At 44.2% G+C, this 21,619-nt stretch overlaps 1 protein-coding gene across 1 annotated transcript in view; it reads right to left on the reverse strand.

Moving 5' to 3' along the window:
* CUX2 (cut like homeobox 2) overlaps nucleotides 1–21,619 on the reverse strand; it is a 598,839-nt gene that overhangs the window by 85,099 nt on the left and 492,121 nt on the right. Inside the window, exons 7-8 of the mRNA XM_077462022.1 lie at nucleotides 14,369–14,445; nucleotides 5,829–5,895 (exon numbers count right to left, since the gene is read on the reverse strand). Of these exons, the coding sequence (XP_077318148.1) occupies nucleotides 5,829–5,895; nucleotides 14,369–14,445 (144 nt within the window). The remainder of the gene's footprint in view (nucleotides 1–5,828; nucleotides 5,896–14,368; nucleotides 14,446–21,619) is intronic.

Consider the following 21,619-nt stretch of genomic DNA (forward strand, 5'->3'; position numbering starts at 1 on the left):
TCTCTCCTCATTGGCTCACACAGAACAGCAGCCATTGCTGCTGTCAATCACAGCCGGTGATCCAATGAGGAAAGAGCAGAGGGCAGGGCTGAGACAGGCTCGGTGAATGAATGGACAATGTCCATTCACAGGAGTGTATCTTGGGAGCGAGCCTGCTAGAGTGTCCCCATAGCAAGAGGCTTGCTATTGGGGGCACTCGGCAGGGTGTAGGAACCAGGACCGCTGGCAGAGGACCCAAAAAGAAGAGGATTGGGGCTGCTCTGTGCAAAACCATTGCACAGAGCAGGTAAATATTACATGTTTATTATTTAAAAATAAAAAATACAACTTTTAGAATCACTTTAAGTTACACATTTTTTATTTAAAGCAGCCTGGAAATTTGTGGGTTCAAACACAGAGTAGACATAGTATTTAGCACATATCCGGAGTAATCATATATTTCAAACAGAGTACTGAATATTTTTTAGCCCTACATAATCCATAAACTCATTATAAAGATAGCAAAATGTTTATAGCATTCAAGGTTAAATAACCTAGTAAAATGCCATACTTATGTTTACAAATGATAACAAAAATTTATGTATTTAAAATAACAAATGGATCCTTAAAGCGTTAGTAAATTCTGCTTTATGACTTGTACCCGCAGGTAAGGGTATAATGCCGCGTACACACGACCGGACTGGAATCCGTCGGACAATTCGATCATGTGTGGGCTCCAGTGGGCTTTTTCTTCCAAAAAGTCTGGCGGACCTAGAAATAAAACTTGCTTCAAATCTTTCCGACGGACTTGAGTCCGGTTGAAAAATCCGGTCGTCTGTGTGCTAGTCCGACGGACTAAAACTGACATTAGGGCAGCTATTGGCTACCGGCTATGAACTTCCATATTCTACGCCATCACGTTCGAATCCGTCTGACTTTTGGGGTGATCGTGTGTGGCCAAGTCAGTTCGTTTGAAAGTCCGGCAGACCTCAGCTGCAAAGTCCGTCGGATTGTCCGCCGGACCAAGTCCGTCGAAAAGTCCGGTCGTGTGTACGCGGCATAAGCCTTACCTGTAGGTACAGTGAATACCTCCTAAATGTGTACCGTTTAGGAGATATTCACATTCATAGCATCCACACTATGTTGTGAATGGCTGGCACACTGAAGTATGCAAACTAGCACATTATGACTTAAACCGCCGGGGGCCCAATTTGTTTTTATTTTTACTACCGCTTTCAAGGGTTGGTTCATTGTTACCAATTGCAGATAAGGGACGTCTGTAAATAAAAACAAACTGTGCAGCTCTAACTAAAGTTGAATAATGCTCTTGCTATAGGTGTAGGCCATTTACATACCTCCCAAAGCCCGACAGGAATACTCCCAGGACTTTGCTAGGGTGTTGCTATATGAGGCCAAGTCATTGCTGCTCCCCTTCACCATCACAGGACTGAGCTCTTAAATGCTGAACTCAGAGCTACTACATAAGGGGAGAGAAAGAGCATGTGAAGGGGTTTGAATCAGAGAAAAAGCTCACTCCTTTGATGGTGTAGGTGAGCAGTAATGACTAGGCCTCACTTAGCAATGTCCTGGGAGCATTTCTGTCAGGCTTCATGACGTATGTAAATGGCTTACACCTATATCAAGGACATTATTTAACTTAAAGCGGGGTTCCACCCTAAAGTGGAACTTCCGCTCATCGGCACCCCCTTCTCCCCCGGTGTCACAGTTGGCACCTTTCAGGGGGGAGGGGGGTGCAGATACCTGTCTAAGACAGGTATTTGCACCCACTTCTGGGCATAGACTCCCTGTTTCCTGTCCCGCCGCGCTGTCTGCTGGGACACACACGGGTCCCAGAGACAGCGCGGACCATTCCTATTGTGCTGCGCGACTCGCGCATGCACAGTAGGGAACCGGGAAGTGAAGCCGCAATGCTTCACTTCCTGATCCCCTCACCTAGAATGGCGGCGGCAGCAGCCGAGAGCCGAGCGATCGATCGGTCTCGGCTGCCGACATCGCTGGACCCTCGGACAGGTGAGTGTCCATTTATTAAAAGTCAGCAGCTGTAGTATTTATAGCTGCTGGCTTTTAATGTTTTTTTTGTAGGTGGAATCCCTTTTTAAGTCAGAGTTGCACAGCTTGTTTTTATCTACAAACACCCCTTACCTGCCCGAGCAGTGTGTTTGTAGAGGCGAGCTAACCCTTTAAGGCATACATCTTAGTACTTACCATATCCCGTTCTAGCCACTAAATTAGCCTGGAGTTCTTGATAAAAGTCGGTTTTACCTTCCTGACACATTTGATGCTGTAATCAGCATGCCGGAAAGCAAAATGTAAAAAATGTTTTGTATTTTTTTCTCCTGCAGTTTACCAGTGTAGCCTGTTTACTTCACTGCACTCTGTCTTTGTTAGGGCAATGAGGGAGCAGCAGCAGACAGATGAGGTCATCTCTTTCCTCCTGTCAGCATGTCAGCACATGTGTATACGACTGATTGTCTCAGAGTACTGATCCTTCCTCTGCCAGTCTCTGGGGTTCTGCTGTGTAGCAGATTACAAGAGCCTCATATCAAGACAGATATCAAAAATTACCTTAAAAAGAATGAATCACAGCTACATTAATTGATATCTGTTTGGAGTTCAGCTTTAAAGCATAACTGCCAAAATACTTTACTTGCCAATATTTCTTCAGGCTGCACAAAATAACTTAATTCAATTAATATAAGTCTTTAGTTAATCAATGTGGTATCTTCTCACTGCAGGCTGCAGCCTCCTGTCTTCTTCTGTTAACTTCTTCAGATCCGCGTTTTAGCCGAATGATGGCTATAACGTGGATCTGCTTTGCTGAGAGTACATCAATAGACATTCTCCCATGCTCGAGTGGCCTGCGTGCCCCCTGCAGGGCATGTGCAGGGCGCTCTGTGACCAGATGAGACTCGGCAGATCACAGATCGGAGTAAGGAGTCGAACCCAACTCCTTACCACGTGATCATCTGTCGGCCAATGACAGCTTATCATGTGATGTAAACAGCCGGTAATCGGCTATTTTTTTCTCTTTGTGCTGATAGTGTGAGGAGAAAAAAATAAACGATCACCAGTGGCTCTCAGAGGGACATCGGCCCAATCAAGGAGAGCTCCTTCCACTCATCTGTGCCACCTACCAGTGCACCACAGTGCCGCCTACCAGTGTCAACCAGCAACACCTACCAGTGCTCACAGTGCCCCCACAGTACCACTCATCAGTATCCACAGTGCCACCTATCAGTACCCACAGTGCCACCTATCAGGGACACCAATCAGTGTCTCATCAACAGTGCTGCCCAACAGTGTCACCTACCAGTGGCCATCAGTGCCCCCTTATCTGTGCCCATCAGTACCGCCTTATTTGTCCCCATCAGTGCTGCCTTATCTGTGCCTATCAGTGCCACCTTATCTGTGCCTATCAGTGCAGCCTATCAGCCTATCAGTGCCCACCAGTGCTGCCTCATCAGCACATATCAATGAAGGAGAAAAATGATCTGTTTGCAACATTTTATAACAAACTTTAAAAAATTATTTTTTTTCAAAATTTTCCAAATTTTTTGTTTATTTAACAAAAAATAAAATACCACCAAAAGATAGCTCTATTTATGTGAATTTTTTTTTATAAAAATGTAATTTGGGTAAAGTGTTGTATGATCATGCAATTGTCATTTAAAGTGAGTCGGCGCTGAAAAGCTGAAAATTGGTGTGGGCAGGAGGGGGGTTTAAGTGCCCAGTAAGCAAGTGGTTAAAGCCACTTCTGACCTTCTCCAGAGGAAGCAGACTTGGGAGATGGGAAATGGGTTCCCTATTCATCCCTTTATAAAACCCCTCTCCTGTCTCCTAAAAGCTATTGGTAAACAGTCCTATTCCGAAGCCTACAGGGACATTGGCTGCTAAAGCATCTGCAGCTATTTTGAAACACATACACTGATAACATAGAAAAGAGGTATTCAACCTTCTGCATTGGAGAGAAGGCTGCACTTTCTAATCATAAATTATACAGTAAAATATCAGTGAACAAATAAGTATTAAATGAAACAACATACAATGTCTAAGTAGTACAAAAAATGATTGTAGCACCTCTTTTGGCTTAACCACTTTCCTACTGGACACGTTCACCCCATTCCTGGCCAGGCCAATTTTCAGATTTTACCACTGTCAAACTTTGAATGACAATTACTCAGTCATGCAAAACTGTACCCAAATACATTTTTTATAATTTTTTTGAGACAGAGTTTTCTTTTAGTGGTAAATAATTACCACTGAGCTTTTTATTTTTTGCTAAACAAATAAAAAAAGACTGAACATTTTGAAAACAAAGTGCATTTTTCTTATTTTCTCACTGATGTGCGCTGATGAGGTTGCACTGATGGGCACTAATAGGCTGCACTAATAGACTGCATTGATGGGCACTGATGGGCTGTACTGATGGGTACCGATGAGGCTGCACTGATGGAAACTGATAAGGCTGCACTGATGAGACTGCACCGATGGTCACTGATGAGGCAGCACTGATAAGCTGCACTGATGGGCACTGGTGAGGGTGCACTGATAGGCAGCACTGAAGGGTACTGATATGCTGCACTGATAAGGTGGCACTGATACGATGCACTGATGGACACTGATATGATGCACTGATATGCTGCACTGATGGACACTGATATGCTTCACTGATGGACACTCATTGGCACTGATAGGGCTGGACTGATAATCAGGGCACTGCTGATCAGTGCCCTGACTATCAATGTAAATGTCCCCTATCACAGGAAAGCCAGTTTCCTCACTTCCTCACTTTCTGCTCATATGATGTCCACCCGGAAGGAGAGAGTCTGGTTAATATTTAATAAATTATTATCTGTATTGAAAACAACTGTATACTATAGTAATAATAATAATTTGAATAAGAATTCAAACAAAATAATTAAGTTAATCATAACCAGAAGTCCCCCCTTGATCCAAGGGGGGCATACCACATAAATTGTCTGCAACAAAGGGTGGGAGGGACAGGAGCTCGCCAGTCTGATGCCGATCAACTGCAATGAGGCTAGTGGCAGAGTCCTTTATATATGCCAGGCCCATGCGCCATGGAAGATTCTGAAAGGGACATGTGTAACTTCAACCTTTCCGGCCACAATCCATGTGACAGGTAAGCCGATTTCTTAAAGGGGCAGTAACCAACTGTTTTTTTTTTTAAAGACCATCTATTATTTATGGCAGCCATTGCACAGTGTGTGTGGGGTCCAAAATTGTGTGCCCCTTTAACCATTCTAGCTGTTGTGGGACACCAAGTCCCAAGAGGTTTTGCAAAACTGACATGCACAGGAATGACCCCCAGAGGCAGATATATGATGGGATTTGTAGTTTCTCCACAGCTGGAGTGCTGAATGTGCCTGATATAGAATACACAACATATGGTTGACTTTAATGAAAACATTTCATTTTAAATCCTATGAATTGGACATTTATGTATACCTATCAAACCTGGACAAACTTTAATTATTAGGACAAAGCATTTTAAAATCAGCACAAATGTGTACCACAAACTGCTGACCTCATCTCCCAATCCTCTTCTCATCAAAACGAGTATAAAAATACCAAGTAAGCACCACTGACCTTTTACTAGGACAGATTCATACAGTATAATTGAACTAGGTCATTTCTATCACTTGTCCACCTGCCTCTCTCTGAAGAATACAGCTTTCTGAGAGGTTGCCTGTTAAATACTTCAAGCTGATGATAAACAGAAAGGTAGGTTTTTTTTGCATAAAAGCACAAGCCAGAAAAAAAAACCAAAAAAAAAACACAACATACAAACACAACATGAAACTTACTTAGATGCTGTCTCTTTATCATACTGGCACCGTAGGTCCAGAAGCTCCCTCTGCGTTGTTTTCAGTGCTGTATGACAAGACCAGAAGACACTGGATGAAACTGCCATTTTCTTACCATTAGGGAAGAAATTAATTAATACCCTGGTGGAATCTCAAACATCTGCTTCAAAATTAATTAGAATAAAAAAAAATAACTTTATTTTATTAAGAGTACAACTTCCTACAATAATAATAGAAAACAGCAGGGGTTATAGAACATTACTAAAGATACAATTTTTTTTTAGCCGTTTATATAGTGCTGAAATGTAAGGCCTCTTGCACATAGAAGTAAAAAAATGACACATTTTTTACTGATCTGAATATAAAAGCATTGTTGTCTATGAAACAATGCACACAGCTTTGCAAAGATCAGTAATATAGGAATGTGTGGCGCCTGTAAAATAAAAACAGAATTTTTTTATGTTTAAGTGTAATAATTTAAACAAATACATGTGTATATGCAAGGTCTTTACGGAACATTTTACTCAGGAAATTTCTGTCAACAAGATCCTGAGTATAAACACCAGTAAATTATATGTCCGTGTGCAAGAGGCCTTATGGCTTGTACACATGATGAGAAAAATGGACAAAAAATACTGATTTCAAAGCGATTGTACGATAATCAGATAATTAGTCCATAGCTTTCTAACGCCGATCACGACAGTTCATCCAAAATTTTTCGAATGGACGAGCACAAAAAAATTTCCCATATGATACCAGATTGAATGATTTTCGTATAATCAGTATACTAGTCGTCCGAAAAAAATTAGAAGACCAAGACCATGCACGCTCGGAAATGAAAGAATACATTACAATACATTATATCACTTCTGAAGTTGTATTCTGTCATACAAGAATTTTTGTAACCTATTAGTTTTCAATTAGAGACTAGCATGCAAAAAGAAAAAAAGTGAACCCTCATTTGTCCGATATTCTCATTGTGTGTACGAGGTCTAAGCCCTTGCACACACGGTCGGAAATTCCGACCACAAAATCCGTCTGATTTTTTTCCGACGGATTTTGTCCGAAACTGGTGTTGCATGCACACGGTTGGACAAAGTTGGCGGAAAATCCGATCGTTCGGAACGTGATGACATTCGTTCCAATAGGACTACGTTCAGCCTAGTAGATAATAGCTTTGCTCTCGTACTTTGAGCTGAGAATGCGTGCCACTTTGTCCGATCGGAATTCTCTACAAACGATTGGAAAAAGTAAGATCGGATTTTGTTGTCGGAAAATTTGAGATTCTGCTCTCAAATTTTCTCCATCGGAATTTCCGACGGAAAAAGTCTGATAGCGCCCACACACGATCGGATTTTCCGACAATATAATCCGATCGGAGCGTTTCCGTCTGAATTTCCGACCGTGTGTACAAGGGCTAAGATAGCTCTTTGAATATTGTATATTCACATCAGTCCCTGTCCTCAAGGAGTTTAGAATATAAGATCTCACATACATACACATACTAGGGACATATAAACCTCACTGTTATTGTTACTACCCACTAATTTTCATGTTTGTTGCCAGTATACTGTCACAATTACTTAGTCCTCTTTGCTCTCTAGAATGCACACTGATGTACTCTAGACTTAATATATAGCATTTTTATACCAGACTATATATTAAGTGACTTTCACTTCCCACTATATGTATATAAACCAGGGCTGGACTGGGAAAGAAATTTGGCCCTGGACTTCATCCAGACCGGCCCACTTATATTTTGAGTGTCCCATCAGCAGCCCCCTTACATCAGAGTGTCCCATGAGCATCCCCCTTACATCAGAGTGTCCCATGAGCAGCCCCCTTACATCAGAGTGTCCCATCAGCACCCCCTTACATCAGAGTGTCCCATCAGCACCCCCTTACATCAGAGTCAGCACCCCCTTACATCAGAGTGTCCCATCAGCAGCCCCCTTACATCAGAGTGTCCCATGAGCAGCCCCCTTACATCAGAGTGTCCCATAAGCATCCCCTTACATCAGAGTGTCCCATCAGCACCCCCTTACATCAGAGTGTCCCATCAGCACCCCCTTACATCAGAGTGTCCCATGAGCAGCCCCCTTACATCAGAGTGTCCCATCAGCACGCCCTTACATCAGAGTGTCCCATCACCAGCCCCCTTACATCAGAGTGTCCCATCAGCACCCCCTAACATCAGAGTGTCCCATGAGCAGCCCCTTACATCAGAGTGTCCCATGAGCATCCCCCTTACATCAGAGTGTCCCATCAGTGCCCCCTTACATCAGAGTGTCCCATCAGCAGCCCCCTTACATCAGAGTGTCCCATGAGCACCCCCCTTACATCAGAGTGTCCCATCAGCGCCCCCTTACATCAGAGTGTCCCATCAGCAGCCCCCTTACATCAGAGTGTCCCATGAGCATCCCCCTTACATCAGAGTGTCCCATCAGCGCCCCCTTACATCAGAGTGTCCCATCAGCACCCCCTTACATCAGAGTGTCCCATCAGCGCCCCCTTACATCAGAGTGTCCCATCAGCGCCCCCTTACATCAGAGTGTCCCATCAGCAGCCCCCTTACATCAGAGTGTCCCATGAGCATCCCCCTTACATCAGAGTGTCCCATCAGCGCCCCCTTACATCAGAGTGTCCCATCAGCGCCCCCTTACATCAGAGTGTCCCATCAGCAGCCCCCTTACATCAGAGTGTCCCATGAGCATCCCCCTTACATCAGAGTGTCCCATCAGCGCCCCCTTACATCAGAGTGTCCCATCAGCAGCCCCCTTACATCAGAGTGTCCCATGAGCACCCCCCTTACATCAGAGTGTCCCATCAGCGCCCCCTTACATCAGAGTGTCCCATCACCAGCCCCCTTACATCAGAGTGTCCCATGAGCAGCACCCTTACATCAGAGTGTCCCATCAGCATCCCCTTACATCAGAGTGTCCCATGAGCAGCCCCCTTACATCAGAGTGTCCCATGAGCAGCACCCTTACATCAGAGTGTCCCATCAGCGCCCCCTTACATCAGAGTGTCCCATCACCAGCCCCCTTACATCAGAGTGTCCCATCAGCATCCCCCTTACATCAGAGTGTCCCATCAGCGCCCCCTTACATCAGAGTGTCCCATCACCAGCCCCCTTACATCAGAGTGTCCCATGAGCAGCACCCTTACATCAGAGTGTCCCATCACCAGCCCCCTTACATCAGAGTGTCCCATCAGCGCCCCCTTACATCAGAGTGTCTCATTAGCAGCCCCCTTACATCAGAGTGTCCCATCAGCAGCCCCCTAACATCAGAGTGTTCCATCAGCATCCTCTTACATCAGAGTGTCCCATCACCAGCCCCCTTGCATCAGAGTGTCCCATGAGCAGCACTCTTACATCAGAGTGTCCCATCACCAGCCCCCTTACATCAGAGTGTCCCATGAGCAGCACCCTTACATCAGAGTGTCCCATCAGCATCCCCTTACATCAGAGTGTCCCATGAGCAGCCCCCTTACATCAGAGTGTCCCATGAGCAGCACCCTTACATCAGAGTGTCCCATCAGCGCCCCCTTACATCAGAGTGTCCCATCACCAGCCCCCTTACATCAGAGTGTCCCATCAGCATCCCCCTTACATCAGAGTGTCCCATCAGCGCCCCCTTACATCAGAGTGTCCCATCACCAGCCCCCTTACATCAGAGTGTCCCATGAGCAGCACCCTTACATCAGAGTGTCCCATCACCAGCCCCCTTACATCAGAGTGTCCCATCAGCGCCCCCTTACATCAGAGTGTCTCATTAGCAGCCCCCTTACATCAGAGTGTCCCATCAGCAGCCCCCTAACATCAGAGTGTTCCATCAGCATCCTCTTACATCAGAGTGTCCCATCAGCATCCCCCTTACATCAGAGTGTCCCATCAGCATCCCCCTTACATCAGAGTGTCCCATCAGCACCCCCTTACATCAGAGTGTCCCATCAGCAGCCTCCTAACATCAGAGTGTCCCATCAGCATCCTCTTACATCAGAGTGTCCCATCAGCATCCCCCTTACATCAGAGTGTCCCATCAGCGCCCCCTTACATCAGAGTGTCCCATCAGCAGCCTCCTAACATCAGAGTGTCCCATCAGCATCCTCTTACATCAGAGTGTCCCATCAGCATCCCCCTTACATCAGAGTGTCCCATCAGCGCCCCCTTACATCAGAGTGTCCCATGAGCAGCACCCTTACATCAGAGTGTCCCATGAGCAGCACCCTTACATCAGAGTGTCCCATCAGCAGCCCCCTTACATCAGAGTGTTCCATCAGCACCCCCTTACATCAGAGTGTCTCATTAGCAGCCCCCTTACATCAGAGTGGCCCACTAAGCCATCGGCCCACTGGGAAACTCCCTGTAGTCCCGATGGCCAGTACATGCCTGATATAAACATTCCCCCGCATGGTGCCCCATGCTGGAAATATGTGATTAGTCGTTCTAAAGGCAATACATTTTTTCCCCTATTGCATTCCTTGCATTAAGGTAAAAAATATCAAAGTAGTTGTACCATCTCACCGTCTTCCTAAAATACTTTCCTAACTTGATCCAGCGCTGTGACGGTCAGCAGCAGTTCTGGTCTCTGTTCCTCTACTCACAGGACATAGAGGCATCAGCGGAAGCTACTGGCTCCTACTGCTGTCAATCAAATCCTGTGGGAACAGTGGGTGGGGGCCGAGCCACGATGTCCCTGCTCAGGAGCGCACCCCCATGACAAATGGCTTGCTATGGGGGACACACAGAGAAAAGGAGTCAAGAGCACCAGCGTGGGGCCCCAGAATAGGGAGTTCAGGGCCACTCTGTGCAGTACCATTCCACAGAGCCACTAAGTATAACAAGTTTATTATTTTAGCCACTTCAGTACAGGGCAATTACACACCCTTCCTGCCCAGACCAATTTTCAGCTTTTCAGTGCTCTCACACTTTGAATGCCAATTACTCAGTCATGCAACACTGTACCCAAACAACATTTTTATATTTTTTTTCCATACAAATAGAGCTTTCTTTTGGTGGTACTTAATCACCACTGTGTTTTTTATTTTTCGGGATATCAGTGAAAAAATTGCTGATAACATTTTGCAAATAAGTCATTTTTGTTCATACATTTGGGCCAAAATTTATACTGCTACATCTCTTTGGTAAAAATAACCCAAATTAGTGGATAATATTTTGTCTCTATGAAAGTTATAGAGTCTAAAAACTTGAGGCCCTGAAATGTCAGGAAAGTACAAATACTCCCCAAATGACCCCTTTTTAAAAAGTAGACAATCAAAGGTATTTAGTAAGAGGCATGGTGAGTTTTTTGAATTTGTAATTTTTTCCCACAATTCTTGGAAAAATTAAGAATTTTTTTTCACAAAATTGTCATAATCACAAGTTATTTCTCACAAACAGCATATGCATTCTTCCAATTACACCCCAAAATACATTCTGCTACTCCTCCCCAATATGGCGATACCACATGTGTGTGACTTTTTCACGGCCTGGCTACACAGAGAGGTCCAACATGCAGGGAGCACCATCAGGAGCATAAATTACACCTCTAATTTCCTAATGACCTATTACATTTCTGAAGGCCCTGGAGCACCAGGACAATGGAATTACAGACAAAATGACCCCATTTTGGAAAGCAAACACCCCAACATCAATTCTATGAGGCATAATGAGTCTTTTGAACGGTTCATTTTTTTCCACAAGTCTTTGGAAAACGTGGAAAGAAAATTAAAACATATTTTTTTCCCACAAAGTGGTCAGCTTATAAGATATTTCTAACTCAAAGCATGTAAATAGAAAAAATTACACCCCAAAATACATTCTGCTACTCCTCCTGAGTATGGCGATACCACATGTGTGAGAGACTTTTACATAGCCTGGCCACATACAGAGGACCAACATGCAGGGAGCACCGTCAGGCGTTCTAGGAGCATAAATTACATCTCTAATTTCCTAACGACCTATTACACTTTAAAGGCCGTGGAGCACCAGGACAATGGAATTACACACAAAATTACCCTATTTTGGAAAGCAAACACCCCAACAAATATTCTATGAATCATGGGCTGCAGATAGGTACTCAGGTACACTGATGAGCTGCAGATAGGTGCTCGGGTACTCTGATGGGCTGGTGACAGGTACTCAGTTACTCTGACGGGCTGGTGACAGGTACTCTGATGGGCTGGTGAAAGGTACTTGGGTACTCTAATGGGCTGGTGACAGGTACTCGGCTACTCTGATGGGCTGGTGACAGGTACTCGGATACTCTGCTGGGCTGGTGACTGGTACTCGGGTACTCTGATGGGCTGGTGACAGGTACTCAGGTACTTTGATGGGCTGGTGACAGGTACTCGGGTACTCCAATGGGCTACAGATAGGTACTCAGGTACTCTGATTGGCTGGTGACTGGTAACCGGGTACTCTGATGGGTGGTGACAGGTACTCAGATGGGCGGTGACAGGTACTCAGATGGGCTGGGACAGGTACACAGGTATTCGGGTACTCATATGGACTGTGACAGGTAATCGGGTACTTTGATGGGTGGTGACAGGTCCTCTTTATTAGGAGGGGGCAATCAATGTGGTGTACACTGTTATGCCCCGTACACACGAGAGGAATTAAGTCTGACAGACCTCCAAAGGAGTTCCGCCGGAGTTCCGCTGGAGTTCCGACGGAGTTCTGGCGGACTTTTCGACCGAACGGACTTGACCACACACCATCACACCAAACTCCGACGGAGTCGAACGTGATGACGTACGACTGGATTCGACGTAGGAAGTTCATAGACAGTAGCCAATAGCTGCCCTAGCGTCGGTTTTAGTCCGTCGGAGTAGCACACACACGAGCGGATTTTTCAAAGGGGACCGGGTCCGGCGGAGTTCCGTCGGGAAAATTTAAAGCATGCTTCATTTCTAAAGTCCGTCAGACTTTAGCTTCGCTAAAGTCCGTTGCAGCCCACACACGATCGGATAGTCCGCCGGACTCAGTCCGTCGGAGTTTGGATGTCGAAAAGTCCGCTCGTGTGTACGGGGCATTAGAGTTAACAAGATGTTACCGCAATCTCCTTCTAACACATGATCGGTGTGTGAGGAAGAGAACCCAGTAACATCTCGTTACCACAGTTTGTTGACATTCTGTGATTGGAAAGCAAACACCCCAACAAATATTCTATGAATCATGGGCTGCAGATAGGTACTCAGGTACACTGATGAGCTGCAGATAGGTGCTCGGGTACTCTGATGAGCTGGTGACAGGTACTCAGTTACTCTGACGGGCTGGTGACAGGTACTCTGATGGGCTGGTGAAAGGTACTTGGGTACTCTAATGGGCTGGTGACAGGTACTCGGCTACTCTGATGGGCTGGTGACAGGTACTCGGATACTCTGCTGGGCTGGTGACTGGTACTCGGGTACTCTGATGGGCTGGTGACAGGTACTCAGGTACTTTGATGGGCTGGTGACAGGTACTCGGGTACTCCAATGGGCTACAGATAGGTACTCAGGTACTCTGATTGGCTGGTGACTGGTAACCGGGTACTCTGATGGGTGGTGACAGGTACTCAGATGGGCGGTGACAGGTACTCAGATGGGCTGGGACAGGTACACAGGTATTCGGGTACTCATATGGACTGTGACAGGTAATCGGGTACTTTGATGGGTGGTGACAGGTCCTCTTTATTAGGAGGGGGCAATCAATGTGGTGTACACTGTTAGAGTTAACAAGATGTTACCGCAATCTCCTTCTAACACATGATCGGTGTGTGAGGAAGAGAACCCAGTAACATCTCGTTACCACAGTTTGTTGACATTCTGTGATTGGACACAGCCGGTCACGTGGTAAAGAGACATTTTTTATTGGCTCTTTACACGGATCTGGGATGGGCTGTGTCCAAGGGACGCGGCTCATCCCTGATCGCCGTGCTGCAGGCCCCCACAGGAGCCGCGAGGACCAGACAACGTCATATGATGCCAACCCAGGATGGGAGATCCCATCTGCGGACGTCATTTGACTATGGGCCGGGAGTGAAGTGGTAAAGTAAAATAAAAAATAAAGCCTTTACAACCGCTTTAAATGTTTTCCCCTTTTAGAGAACCGACATTGCAGCTGGTGTCTTTAAATCCTGGATGTCACTGATAGCTGGGGCCACCACTGATGATCAGGAAACAATCAGCGTGATGATCAGTGATCACTAAGTCAGATATTGTGTAATCATATCACATTCAGCTTGCACATGAACATTGTGTTTATCTGCAGTGCTATAATGGTGTAATTAGATTACTGTATTAATCTAAATAAATGAATGAAAACAAAAGTAAAAATGTATGTTTTGTAACATTTTATACTGTTTTATTAAAACAGTATAAAAATAAAAGCATTATATCATCTTAAAAATGTTAAAAATGATTTAGGTATGCAAATTAGTCATAGAATTATTGTCGCATTTATAGATGGAGCCTGCATTATTTGACCTGGGCATCCAAGGTTTCAATGACCTTTGAGAGGTGATATATTGTGCAGTAACATCTTTCATACTTACCTGAATGAAGAACTTTGATCTTTTCCTCAGCTTCACCAAGTCTGACAGCCAAAGTGATCTGTGCTTCCTGCAACCCTCTGTGGAAATAGAAAATAAAAGCTGAGACCGAGACGGTGAGACCTTTCACACTATATATACATAAAAACCTATGGGAAAAAAAGAACAAAAATACAGAAACGCATTTGACTTACATAGAATATTTTGGGCCTGATTTCTATCTGCCCTGTTCACACCACAATGCTGTTTTTTTTCTGTGCAGAAACATTTAACAAAATTGGCTCTGCAGGCACACAAAGTAAACATTTGTTTTCTACAGCGCCTTGAAAAAGTATTCATACCCCTTGTAATTTTCCACATTTTGTCATGTTACAGCCAAAAACGTAAATGTATTTTTGGGGATTTTATGTGATAGACCAACACAAAGTGGCACATAATTGGGAAGTGGAAGGAAAATGATAAATGGTTTTAATTTTTTTTTTTTTTACAAATAAATATGTGAAAAGTGTTGCGTGCATTTGTATTCAGCCCAAATCTAGTTGAACCAATTGCTTTCAGAAGTAATCCAATTAGTAAATAGAGTCCCCATGTATGTAATGTAATTGCAGTATGTTCTGTGAAGCCCTCAGAGGTTTGTTAGAGGACCTTAGTGAACAAACAGCATCATGAATCCCAAGGAACACACCAGACAGGTCAGGGATAAAGTTGTGGGAGAATCTGTCCACAAGGCAACTATTAGTCATGCACTCCACACATCTGCCCTTTATGGAAAAGTGGCAAAAAGAAAGCCATTGTGGAAAGAAAACCATAAAAAGTCCTGTTTGCAGTTTGCGAGAAGTCAGGTGAAAGAAGGTGCTCTGGTCAGATGAGACCAAAATTGAACTTTTAGGCATAAAAGCAAAACGCTAAGTGTGGCGGAAAACTAACACTGCAAATCACCCTGAACACACCATCCCCACAGTGAAACATGTTGGAGGCAACATAATGTTGTGGGAATGCTTTTCTTCAGCACGGACAGGGAAGCTGGTCAGAGTTGATGGGAAGATGGATGGAGCCAAATACAGAACAATCTTAGAAGAAAACCTGTTATGCCGCGTACACATAACTGGACTTTTAGACAGACTTGGTCCGGGGAACAATACAACAGACTTTGCAGCTTAGGTCTGCCGGACTTTCAAACGAATGGACTTGGCCACACATGATTACTCCAAAAGTCAGACAGATTCAAGCGTGATGACGTAGAATACGGAAGTTCATAGCCAGAAGCCAATAGCTGCCCTAGCGTTGGTTTTAGTCCATCGGACTCGCACACAGACGACTGGATTTTTCGACCGAACTCGAGTCCGTCGGAAAGATTTATTCTAGGTCCGCCGGACTTTTGGGAAGAAAAAGTCCGCTGGAGCCCACACACGATTGAATTGTCCGACAGACTCTGGTCTGCTGGAAAGTTTAATCGTGTGTACGCGGCATTAGATTCAGCAATAGACTTGAGACTGGGGTGGAGGTTCACCTTCCAGCAGGACGACCCTAAACATACACCCAGAGCTACAATGCCAAAGCTACAATGGAATGGTTTAGATCGAAGCATATTCATGTGCTATAATGGCCCAGTCAAAGTCCAGACCTAAATCGAATTGAGAATCTTTGGCAAGACTTGTAAATTGCTGTTCATAGACGCTCTCCATCTAAACTGACAGAGCTTGAGATATTTTTCAAATAGGAATGGGCAAAAATGTCACTCTCTAGATGTGCAAATCTGGTAGAGACATAGCCAAAAAGACTTGCAGCTGTAATTGCAGCAAAAGGTGGTTCTACAAGGTATTGACTCAGGGGGGCTGAATACAAATGCACACCACACTTTTCACATATTTATTTGTAAAAAAAAATTAAAACCATTTATCATTTTCCTTCCACTTACCAATTATGTGCCACTTTGTGTTGGCCTAGCACATAAAATCCCAATAAAATCTGTTTATGTTTTTGGTTGTAACATGACAAAATGTGGAAAATTTCAAGGGGTATGCATACTTTTTTAAGGCACCGTATGTGCCCCGTTCACACCACAATGTTGTAGTTGTGTTTTTTTTTTCGGTGCAGAAAAATGCATGCATGTTTAATTTTTCTGCACAGAAAAAAAACCACACATGGCCTCCATGTTGTGGTGTGAACATGGCACACAAAAAACAATTATTTTATTTGAGACCTTACATAGACAATTGTAGAAAATGGTGTGAATGAGGGCTTAAATTGTATGTCAATTCTAAAAATGAACTTCTCCTGTTTGATTTTTTTGGTCTGGTAAATAAAGCATTGAAAGTGTTTAGTTATCTCTGTTCAGTAAGTAAAACATCAAAACAACAGTTAATTCAGAAATCCAGTGAGCTTGTAACTTCTTGTGGACAAGCTGTGTAGCATTATCCCAAGCAGTCCTACCAGCAATGCGCAGGTTACCTTGGAAAACCACAGAACCCCCTATGTTATGCAGGGGAGTATTTACCACCAGTGGTGTAACCCAAGGTTCAGCGTTGGGACCCCTACTAATATCTTTATAAATGAAATAGGACCTGGGATTAAAAGTACCATTTGTGTCTTTGCAGATGTCACCAAACTATGCAGTGGAATAACGTCCTTACAGGATGTCTCCAATTTACAAGCCGACCTCAATGCACTGTCTAATTGGGCGACTATGTGGCAGATGAGGTTAATGTTGATAAATGTAAAGTCTGCACTTGGGGGGCTAAGACTATGCATGCATCATACATACTAGGGGGGTACAACTGGGGGAATCTGTAGTGGAGAAGGATATGGGGGTTTTGGTAGATCAAAAATCAATAAAAACATGCAATGCCAAGCTGCAGTTTCCAAAGTGAGCAAAGTCCTTTCTTGTATTAAGAGAGGTATGGACTCCAGAGACAGCGATATCATTTTGCCCATTTTAGTAATACCTCATCTAGAATGTGCAGTTCAGATTTGGGCACCAGTTCTCAAAAATGATATTGAGGAACTGGAGAACATGCAGAGAAAGGCAACCATAACTGATAAGCGGCATGGGGAACTCAGCTATGAGGAAAGATTAGAGGAACTAAATTTATTCTCTCTTGAGAAGAGGAAATTAAGGGGGAGATGATCAACATGTACCAATATATAAGGGGTCCATATAGTGAATAGGGATGAGCCGAACACCCCCGGTTCAGTTCGCAGCAGAACATGCGAACAGGAAAACAATTCGTTCGAGCACGCGAACACCGTTAAAGTCTATGGGACACTAACATGAAAAATCAAAAGTGATCATTTTAAAGGCTTATATGCAAGTCATAAAAAGTGTTTGGGGACCCGTGTCTTGCCCCAAGGGACATGTATCAATGCAAAAAAAGTTGTAAAAATTGCAGTTTTTTCATGAGCAGTGATTTTAATAATGCTTAAAGTGAAACAATAAAAGTGAAATATTCCTTTAAATTTGGTACCTGAGGGCTGTCTATATTATGCATGTAAAGTGGCACATGTTTCCTGTGTTTAGAACAGTCCGAGAGCAAAATTACATTTATAAAGGAAAAAAAGTAATTTAAAAGTACTCGTGGCTATAATGAATTGTCGGTCCCAGAAATACACATAAAAGTCATTGAAAAAACAGCATGGGATTCCCCCACAGTCAATTACCAGACTCTTCGAGACTGGTATGAATATTAAGGGGAACCCCGAACCAAAATGTAAAAGAAAATTGCGTGGGGGTCCCCCCAAATTCCATACCAGGCCCTTAAGCTCTGCTATGAATTTTAAGGGGAACCCCGCACCAATTTTTCTTTAAATGGCGTGGGGGTCCCCCCAAAAATCCATACCAGACCCTTAGTCGAGCACGCAACCTGGCAGGCTTCAGGAAAAGAGGGGGGCGAGAGAGCCCTCCCCACCTGAACCATACCAGACCACATGCCCTCAACATTGGGAGGGTGCTTTGTTGATGGGGACAAGGGCCTCATCCCCACAACCCTTGTCTGGTGGTTGTGGGGGTCTTCGGGTGGGGGGCTTATCGGAATCTGGAAGCCCCCTTTAACAAGGGGACCTCCAGATCCTGGCCTCCCCCTGTGTGAAATGGTAATGGGGTACTACCCCTAACATTTCTCAAAAAAAGTGTGAACATTTTAAAAATGACATGACACGGCTTGGGGACGAGTTCTTTATTAAAAAATAAAAAAATAAAACTGTCCCACGAAGTCTTCTTCTCTTGCTCTGCGGACGGACCGGAAAAAGAAAAAAAAATACGATGACCTGCCTCCATGGGAGGCACCCGCCGTAATGACCGTACTGACAGCTCTTTTATAACTGAGGGCGGTGCCACATGGTGATGTCGCCGTGTGACACCACCCCCTCTGACGCACGGGAACTTTTTCGTAGAGTCAGAGGGGGGTGGGGCCACCCGGTTACATAACCGGGTGGCCCTGCCCCCCTCTGACGCTATGGGAAAGCCATAGGGATGTCCCCGTGCTGTGGGGGAATCCCATGCTGTTTTTTTTATGACTTTTATGTGTATTGCCGGGACTGACAATTCTATAGCCACGAGTACATTTAAATTACTTTTTTTTTCCTTTAGAAATGTAATTTTGTTCTCGGACTGTTCTAAACACAGGAAACATGCACCACTTTACAGGCATATTATATACAGTACAAAATTTAAAAGGAATATTTCATTATTAATCTTTCACTTTAAGCATTATTAAAATCACTGCTCCCAAAAAAACTGCTTTTTTTAAAACTTTATTTTGCATTGATACATGTCCCCTGGGGCAGGACCCAGGTCCCCAAACACTTTTTATGACAATATCATGCATATAAGCCTTTCAAATTAGCACTTTTGATTTCTCCCATAGACTTTTAAAGGGTGTTCCGTGGCTTTTGAATTTGCCACGAACACCCAAATTTGTTCGCTATTCGGCGAACAGGCAAACACCCGATGTTTGAGCAAACACCCGATACGGTTGAACTTACGGTCGACTTGCACATCGGGCCCATCCCTAATAGTGAACTTGGTGCTGAGTTATTCACTTTACGGTCAAAACAGAGGACAAGGGGGCACTCTTGACGCCTAGAGGAAAAGAGATTTAATCTCCAAATGTAATCTAACTGGGTACTGACATTTATAGGTAAAGTTGATCCAAGGAAAATCTGATTGCCTCTTGGGAGTCAGGAAGGAATTGTTTCCCCTGCTGTAGCAAATTGGATCATGCTTTGCTGGGGTTTTTAGCATTCCTCTGGATCAACTGTTAGTATAGGATTGGGTATATGGGATTGTTTGATATTATTTTTCATTTATTTATTTATTTAACTAGATAGACTTGATGAACTAGGTGTCTTTTTTCAACCTAACTATTTTTCAGGGTGGTGCCACTGCCCCCTGCCAACTCGCGATCCGTGCAAGTGATCAGAATTAAATCTGGAGCAGTGTCACAGAAGAGCACTGTTGCTAGGACACGGCGCGACCCCGATCTCTGTAAAGAACCGCATCTGTGGCTCTTTAACCATGTGATCGGCTGTGTCCAATCACAGCCGGTCACATGTAAACACGGAGATGCCGGTAATCGGTGCTCCTCACCTCACACTGACAGAGTGTGTGTTGCGAGGAGAGCCGATCAGTGGCATTTCCACGCAGGGGGAAATCTACACATGTAATCAGGGCACTGATCATCAGTGCCCTGATTACAATATAGCACCAACAGTGTCACCAATCAGTGCTCACCATTGTCAGCAATCAGTGCCCACCAGTGCCAGCAATCAATGCCCACCACTACCCACAAGTCCCAACAATCAGTGCCGGCTATCTGTGCTGCCCATCAATGACCATCACTGCTGTCCATCAATTCCCATCAGTGTCACCTATCAGTGCCACCCATCAATGCCCATCAGGGCCCAGCAGAGCTGCCTATTAGTGCCTACCAGTGCGGCATATTAGTGCCTTCTCATCAGTGCCACCTAATCAGTGCCCATAAGTGCCAACTCATCTATGACCACCAGTTAAGCCTATCAGTGCCCATAAGCACCGCCTCATCAGCGCACATCAGTGAAGGAAAAAAATTACTTAGTTACAAAATTTACTGACAGAAACTAAGTAAAAAACATATTTTTTTCCAAATTTTTGGTCTTTTTTTTTTTTTTAGCAAATAATAAAAAACCCAGCAGTGATTAAATACCACCAAAAGAAAGATCAGTTTGTGTGAAGAAAATGCAAAAAATTTCATCTGGGTACAGTGTAGCATGACCACGCAATTTTCATTCAAATTGCGATAGCGCTGAAAGCTGAAAAATGGCCTGGGCAGGAAGAGGGTGTAAGTGCCCTGTAGGCAAGTGGTTAAGGACACTATTAAAAGCTCCAGAGACCTCACATATAAACTACATTTCAAACACATTGCTAAAAGGCCCTTTATCCTGACATACCAAAAAACAAAATTTTCCTTAATGACTACTACGACTAATGTTTCCTCCTCGGACTCTAAGGTCTCATGCAAACAAACAGAGAAATATCCTGCTTTTAAAGGCATTTTGTATTTTTCTATATGCATTTGAATGCAGCTCTACTTCAATCAATGTGTCCAAACACATTGGCGTTAATTTACTAAAACTTGAGCGTGCACAATCTGGTGCAACTGTGCATGGTAGCACAGTTCAATTAAGCTTTCAATTTCAATTGTTCAATTAAGCTTTGACAAAAATAAAAAACCTGGAAGCTTACTGGTTTCTATGCAGAGTTAAGCAAGCTCATTGTGGCATTCAGATGTGTATTTTACAGCAGTGTTCTGTGTCATAGAAAAAGTCCCAAATCTGCCTTTTGATAGAAGCTTGCTGGCATATTTTACATACATTTGGACATAAACACACTTAAAGGGTTGTAAAGCTTCATGTTTTTTATAGATGCATTAAGGTGAAAAAAGCACCCTGTCAGAGACCGACCCCCCAGCCCCCCCACTTTACTTACCTGAACCCTAGAACTTGACCCATGGGGATGCACTGTCTCCCTGTCCGGGGTTCTCGGCTCTTGACTGGATAGATTGATAGCAGCGCAGCCATTGGCTCCCGCTGCTGTCAATCAAATCCAATGATGTGGGTGCTGGGGGGGCGGGGCCGAGTCCTGCATTCGGCCTCTATGGACGCCGAATGCAGGACTTACACCCCAGCATATGAAGCCTAATACTAAATCCTTATGACTTATATAGACAGTTCTAGGCCTGTAATATGCCAATATTTAATAGGTGTTTCCTATATGAATCC

This window comes from Lithobates pipiens, unplaced genomic scaffold, assembly GCF_037356315.1.
Source record: "Lithobates pipiens isolate NorthernLeopardFrog02 unplaced genomic scaffold, aLitPip1_a1.2 Scaffold_3, whole genome shotgun sequence".
In the NCBI taxonomy this organism is placed as follows: Eukaryota; Metazoa; Chordata; class Amphibia; order Anura; family Ranidae; genus Lithobates; species Lithobates pipiens.